The sequence below is a fragment of the Callorhinchus milii genome, unplaced genomic scaffold (assembly GCF_018977255.1).
Source record: "Callorhinchus milii isolate IMCB2004 unplaced genomic scaffold, IMCB_Cmil_1.0 Scaffold14, whole genome shotgun sequence".
Taxonomy (NCBI): domain Eukaryota; kingdom Metazoa; phylum Chordata; class Chondrichthyes; order Chimaeriformes; family Callorhinchidae; genus Callorhinchus; species Callorhinchus milii.
The window spans coordinates 12,130,995-12,138,616 of NW_024704755.1; the positions used below are offsets into that span (position 1 = coordinate 12,130,995).

The window sequence follows — 7,622 nt, forward strand, 5'->3', positions numbered from 1 at the left end:
ACGTTAATAGGTGATTTATTCTTAAGGGTAGGCTGTGTCCCGCAATCCAAAGTTTCATTTAAAAGAACTGAACCATCAAAGTGTTTGTGAGATTTGCCTGGTTCAGGCTGTTCTCAAACACCCAAGGAAGCACGTCCATTGCCTCAGTAGCTCCAGTTCATGTCGCTAAGGGCTGTCTTTGTGGCAGTCACAGTGACTTTCGGTAACTGCTGGACGAGGTGCTGATTCGCAGAGTGAGATAGCATAGAAACTGGCCATTTGGTCCAACTAGTCCATGTCTGCGTCTATACTTTACACAGGCCCCCACCACTCCTATCCCCTTCTATGGGATAGTCACATCAATAATACTACATGTATAATCTATTTGGTTCTTTATGATAATACCTGGTTTGTTACGGATTATTGTGCTATCTCTCTGTATTTATGAATCCCAGATTATTGTGATGTTATTTTTGAGTGTTAATGTTCATACCAGTTGGCCTTTACATCAATATCAATGTGTATACAAATTGTTTTAAGAATGTAATTTATTATAATTATTACTAGCATTGTCTGTGTTGTATCTCAAAAGCAGTTTTAACGCTGCCTGATTTTTGAATGTGTGCAGTGTTAGTGCGCACAGGGCATTAGTGCACTGTTTACGTTCGTATCTCAATACGAAAGTGGATGTCTCACAGTAACATTGCTCTGTGCTCTGTTGAAGAGGTGTCTGCGGAGAAAAAAACTCAGCCTCCCTCTCGAGCAATGAAACTTTCTGCTTTGGCCAATATGGATGAACCCAGCACAGTCCGTGATGCAGGTAAAGCTGTTTAACTTACTTCCACATTTGGTAGAAAGGGGACTGTTTTATTCTACATTGAGAGTTGATTCGAGCTGTGCAACCCTCTGGTTAAGCTACAACTAGAGTACCGTATACAGCAATAGTCATCACTGCACCACAGAGCCAAGGCACAGGAGCGCAGTGAGGTTGATCTCCAGTGTTAGAGGGATCAGCAATAAGGTATAACTAGATGAGCTAGATTCAGTCTTGATAAACAGTGTCTCTGAGGGGTGCTTTTCGAGATGAGGAGAAATCTTAACGAGATTGAGAGAGCAAACCCAGAAGAGGCTTTCTGGAAGGATGAGATAAAATGACCTGAAGGACCTTCTTCAACCAAACGTTTCTTATCATCTGATCTACTTGGAAAGCACAGAAGCTATATTCGCAGCACAGCATTTTGTTGTTGGGAATGTTGGCTTGTGATTTATTTACTTGAATAGACGCCACACTCGCTGTGTGGTTCCTTTGCCCTGGTGTGAATGTGAATTCTGGCATTTTAAGCTGCTGAGTTCCTCTCGAGCACAAAAGTGCCAATTTCTGTGGCTGGTGATGGAGGCCATGTCTCTGGCCTGGAGCCATGAGAAAGGAGTCCAGCAGATAGCACTAAGGAAAGGGTGTGCGCTTGGGGCTGAAGCTATTTCCCGTAATCTGCTTCAGCGATCACTCTTCACACTCCTAAAGCCCGAGAGTTTCCCCAAACATTACAGGTTGGCACTGCTCAGGGCCTGTTATCAAGGACCTCACACACGTTCCAGGCAAACCCGCAACGCAACACTTTAAAAAGCGAGCACGGGGCAGGCAAAGTGCTTAGGGTGGAAGACAAACATTTAGCTGGGGCTCTCCCAACCTCCTGTCTGTTGATTCATTTAGACGACGAGGATTCTGAAACCACATCGTTAAGAGAAGCCAAGGTGGGAGAAGTCAGCAGCGACAAGAGGTCTGAAGGTTCCCAAATGGTATCGGAAGGGCGTCAGCAGAGGATCCTGCTTCCTCCCCACAGGAAACTGCTGCGGCCGAGAGCCATGGACAGGCGATCCAGTCCTTCACCTCTGCCAAGAAAGCTTGCAGGGTCGGAGAAGAGTTTTAGTCTGAGTGTGAATGGCAGCCCCGAGGAGCACAGGAACCACCAAAACAAAATACACCCACCATCTGAAGGTAGTTAGTCCCACAGACTAATTCTTGATCCCAAGGAAACAGCAGTGAGTAGTAGTTTGTAATGAATGCTCCAGTTGAGGAAAATTCAGTCTCATCACTGAATCCAGAGAGTCACAGCAGCTTTCATGGGAGGGTTTTAAGCATGTCTTAAATATTAATATTCACTGGCACTAAGTGTTTGGATTCTGTACTCAGGAGAGTGTAGGGTGGGATGAAACAAGAGGTTCTGGGGAGACTTTCCACTAGATGGAGAATATATAGAGGATGGAGCTATGTGGAGCAATTTCCCACAGAGAGATTCCTCCTCTCCTCCCCCTGCCTGAGGAGACCAGAAAATGAAACTGAAGTCCAAGCTTGAAGTCAGATCTGTTCTGATTGAAACTTGCCTGTGCTGTGTCTTGCTGTCCTGGTCTCTTAGTTGATACAAAGGTATATTTGAAAGAAAAAAAAATCCATTCAGGACAACAGCACAACTTCACAACAACAACAACAAGATTTCATTTATAGAGCGCCTTTCACGTCGGGAGGACGTCCGAAGGCGCTGGACAGTTGGGTCAGCATCCGAGCAGGGGGAAATGGTCAAGGGGAGGGAAAGGAGGGAGCGAGGAGTGGGTAGAGAGTCGAGAGGAGAGCTGAAGGCTCGGTCAAAGAGAAAGGTCTTGAGACCAGCCTTGAAGGAGGAAAGGGAGGAAGCAAGGCAAAGGCACTGGGGGATGGAATTCCAGAGCCTAGGGGCTAAGAGGCTGAAGGCCCGGCCACCGATGGTAGGGCGGTTGGGGCGGGGGATGTGGAGCAGACCGGAGCCAGAGGAACGGAGGGTACGGGCGGGTAAGTAGGGGGATAGTAGGTCAGAGAGGTAGGAGGGAGCAAGGCCGTGAATGGCCTTGAAGGTGAGGATCTTGAAATCAATCCTCTGGGGGATGGGGAGCCAGTGGAGGTGAGCGAGGGTGGGAGTGATGTGGTCCCGAAGCCTGGTGCGGGACAGCACACGAGCTGCAGAGTTCTGAATGACCTGCAGCTTGTGGAGGGAGGTGCCGGGAAGGCCGGTGAAGAGAGAGTTCCCATAGTCCACAGTCACTTAAGTTAGAGGCGAAGCCAGGCAGTTATTAGCTCACCAGGGAGACAGGTTTGTTACAGGCGTAAGTTTCCAAGCACCAAATCCTACCTGTTTATTTAAACATAGTCCATTAGTCATTATGTGAAGGGGAGATTTTGGAAGGTGGGGGAGGATATAGCGGATATTGCAGTGAAATTGTATGACAGAACTAGAAGATTATTGTAAGTTAATTTTTTCTTTATTTCTTCTGAAGATCCATCCTCCGGCAGTGATGAAACAGAAGAGAGCAATGTTTCTCAGGCTTCCCATACTGCGGGTAAGTGCACTCAGGAAAGGGGGAGCTGGCTGGCAAGCAGATTATGTGGTCCATTGCACCCACAAGATTGATCACTGCTCTAGCACTTGGTGTTTTTTCTTGTACATCTGTGATTTTAAGAAGTCTCTCAACCTCCGAGGTATCTGGCAAAAGGAGAAATACTGACTTGTTGTACAATTACTTGAACATTTTTCATTGTTGAGGGCAGGACTCGTTTAAGGAATTGTTTAATTCACTTTGCAGTATATCCCGTGAAGTGCTTTGAGACGTCTCAACAACATGATAAGGAGCTATATTAAATACAAAGATTATTATTGTAAACTGTTTCATGATGTCGAGGGAGGACCGTTTTCTTAAACGATTAGATTAGGTGAAGAGTGTTCTTCAGCAAATCAGCCCCTTGTGGCATAATGAGGAGGGTATGAATGGGTTCTTTTATAGCGATGACTAGTAACCCTGTAACCACTAATTTTGCAGCTACCTGTGGAGAACATACAGTAGAATTATGGCCTTCGGAGATATTAAATAACCAGGAAGGAAGCCTGTGATTGGAAAAGAAAACCTTTTACTCTGAGGAGATGGTGATGCCTCGGGAGCAACCCAGCTTTGCTCCAGTTCCTCCTGGAGCTCATGAATCAGAGCTGAGTATTGAACTGAGTGCGGAAATCCTTACCAATGGACAGTTGCTGTTTTCTGATCTCTGTGAAGAAACGTCTTGAAGAGAGAGAGAAAATCACAAAAACTGTGCGTGTGTGTGAAACCATTGTCTATGTATAGTTTGTAACATTCAGCTCACACCTTCTCTGCACATGGGTGCGGAAGACTGCAACAAATCTAGTGACACCTTTTTTTATAAATGTAAACTATACTATGTCTCCTTTACACCTCGGGTAGGTTAAGACTTAGGAGCTGGAATCCAGGTCAAGGAATAAAAGAGTCCAAAGGACATAGTAACCTCGTCAACTTGTTTAGAATTTCTGTTTTCTGGTACCTTGGATCTTATTAAATGTACCTTTTTTCTTTTTTTAAAAAAAAAGAAAATCTGCTTCGTGAAAATGCAGCAAAGCTGTGGATTAAAACCCTCCTCTTCGACCGTGCCATCAGCCATCCCCCTTCCCTTATCCCCCCAACCCCAGCTTGGGTCTGAAATGCTACAGCGCCTTGGAACATCCTCCCGACGTGAAAGGCGCTATACAAATGTAATCTTGTTGTTGTTGGATATTCCTGTGTTGCTCGATCATTTGCTGCTTCCAGTTCTCGGAGGCTTGCCCAGCCCGTGCCAATGCTCTGCAAACGCTTCAGCCCATTTTAGACCCAGTAGAGGGAACTTTACCATTCACAAAGACTTCACGTCACTGATCGCATCTGGGGCTGTGAATCTTATTCATTTTTAACTCCACAGATTTTTCCTGAGGTTGTCCGGCTCCTTTTTTGTCCACTTGGGTGCAGTTACTTGGCCGCTGGGTTCTCCCCTTGTATATTGTCCAAATGTTAATGGATTGTTTGTGGGTGAGCCTTGACGGTGAGTGTCACAGGTTATCTGACTTGAGAGCTTCACAGCTATGCCTTCATGAATGAGGAGAAATTCCACCTGGGTCTAGAGTTACTCTCCATTGCTGACCCAAGTTCACAATTTGCCTGGATGCCTTAAATGCTTCATAAATAGAGTAAATTTAGATCCAGATTGTGCCTCTCCAACTGGGTTACTGGCTAGTGCTCAGGAGTTAGAGCATTGATTGAATTTTCCTTCACTAAACTGAGACGTTGTGCGTTCGTCCGCAAAACACACAGTCAATGCACTTTAGAATAAATCTTGTGTCGCACTTTGGGACATCCTCCGGATGCGAAAAGCGCTGTATTAAATATAAGAATTATTCTTATTTATGAGCAAACTGAATAGTTAGTTCCTGAAATTATTTATTTGGAAGTTTATTTATAACTGGAATTGTTTAACCCGTGAGATGCTGCTAGATACAAGCTTTGTAGCACTTTTTCCTCCCATGTATTGGCTCTGACAGGTTCCTCTGAATTAATTCTAACTGCTGTTCCTTAAGTTCCTGCACATCACTCGATTTGTTGGTAAGTTCACTGTTTAAACCGTTTTAAAAATGTGCTAATCCGTGGCACAAATGGAAACAATAGGTGTCATTTTGTTGGGGGGGGGTGGGGGATAGAAGACAGAATAGTGAGCGTGACAGTGATAGCAACTAGAAGTGATAGCAATTGCTCAATTTTTTTTCTGATGCTGCTCCAGACTTTCCGGAATGTCATTCGAGTGGTCAGAACTCAACCCAGAACGTCCTGTTCAGGAGGACTACTTAATTTGTAAACCGAAGAATGCCTTTCCATTCAATAAGACTGATCCCTGTGGAAGAATGTACTGCGTGATCCAGAACGTCAATTCATTGCAAAATACGAGTCGGAACTGTGGCTGGTTTACCCACCTCTTCGGCAGTGGTGCCGAGGCCAATTACAGTACCCCTACTGTGACCCAAGAATTAAATCTGCTCACTCAGCACAGACCAGAAATAGATTATGGGATCTTCCTGTTTTGTATGGGTCAGTAAAGCCCTGTGCTCCGTGATTCACCAGAGACATCTTGGAGAGCACTTGCTGCTTCCTATTATTCCATCCTGCGTTTTAAATTGAGGTCTTTTATTTTAAATGAGGGCTTCAACTGTGTGTGTGTGTTTGTGTGGTGTGTGTGTGTGTAGTGGGGTGGGGAGGAGAGAGGAAAAGAGGAATGAAGTTGGAACATTTGCACCATGGATGGGGGTAGATGGCAGTGATGCAATTGGCATTAACAAAACATGTCCCATATTTAATTAGATATTTGTTAAAAAAAAATTTAGGAAAACAAACATTGCAATGTTGTAACAGCTTTCTCCTGCCATTCTGCATCAGCACAACCCTGTTCAACATACAGGAGGTAAAATCTTTTTATGCAGTACAGCTGGTTTCTGTACATTTATATCTACATGTGGCATCGGCTCAGTAACTCAGCTATGAGCTATTCGAAAAGAGGAATTGCTCCCAGTATCCCAGCCAGCAACCCCCTCAGATAAAATCGATCATTCACTTCATCGCTGTTTGTGGGACATTGCTGTGCGCATGCAAATTGGCTGCCACATTCGCCTGGAAAATATACAATCGCTACACTTTACAGTAAATTCTGTGAAGCGCTTTGAGAAGTCCTCCCAATGTAAAAGGCGTTCTATCAAATAAAAGGTTGATGATCATCGTTTTAAATTAAACGTGCGTTGTAATCTTTCTCTTGGAAGTATGTCTGCCTATTAAAGTGGTATTCTGTTGAACCCGTAGGTCTCCATCTGGACAGACAGCATTAGTTGGGAGTTCCGTTTGGAATAAAGGTACTGATTTTTACCGTCTGAATTCACAATCGTTTCAAATGATGCAACAAGACCTTTTCTAAACATTAAATTGTTAGGCAAAAGATATTAGCAAAATCTAATAACTGTTTAAAGCAGCTATCTACATGTATGATCACACGAAAATGCAACAGATTTAAGAGGCTTAAAGGGTGTTATGAAAGCTAATGTAGCACACATAACCATATTATGTGCTTCACTGAACTCTGGATCAAGGTTTAGCGTCAATCTGGGTACATTGGGATGTGCACGAGACCATTTGGTGTCCATATGGCTGGTCCCAATTTCTAAATACTTCTACCTCACATATCAGGGCCATTAGAACTATTGCTTTGTTAGTGATTAACTCTGGTACGCTCACAGAAGAAATGTTTAGTTTATAAATTTAGATCAAAGCTGTTGGATAAGTGGCTCTTGTCAAACAATCTAAAAGCAATTCTTTCAAATATTTATTACCTGCAAGGGAGAGGAGTGAGTAGGGATATCCTGCTTATGCTGGATATTATGTTTCCTACTAAGTGTGGCAACTTTGATGTGCCCTTCTCCAAGGATCTCCCATTATAAATGCACATTAATACAGTAAGAATAATCTCATGGGATACGCTTGTTCCAGCGGTGACTTGACAACTGGAGGTGCAGAACGCCTTGGACTAGATTGATCGTGAACAAGGACGACAGTAAAATGAACTCCTTAAATCATATGGAAATACATTCCAATGATTTTAAATGAATTCAAAGCTTCAACTAGCTGTTAATGCTAAACTTTCACAACAGTTATTGCAGACGTTTTATCTTGTAATGAATGCTCCTGTTACAGGAAATTCAGTCTTGAAAGATTTGCGAGGTTATCAGTAAAAATCAAAACATAGCGGAGCCCATTAATCA

At 43.7% G+C, this 7,622-nt stretch overlaps 1 protein-coding gene across 1 annotated transcript in view; it reads left to right on the forward strand.

The window, feature by feature from the left end:
• The window catches only part of carmil2 (capping protein regulator and myosin 1 linker 2), a 43,656-nt gene extending 39,350 nt beyond the window's left edge, over positions 1-4,306 (forward strand). The window contains exons 37-40 of the mRNA XM_007889591.2: positions 704-799; positions 1,691-1,975; positions 3,286-3,348; positions 3,826-4,306. Of these exons, the coding sequence (XP_007887782.1) occupies positions 704-799; positions 1,691-1,975; positions 3,286-3,348; positions 3,826-3,896 (515 nt within the window). The 3' untranslated portion in view covers positions 3,897-4,306. The remainder of the gene's footprint in view (positions 1-703; positions 800-1,690; positions 1,976-3,285; positions 3,349-3,825) is intronic.
• The last annotated feature ends 3,316 nt before the right edge of the window (positions 4,307-7,622 follow it).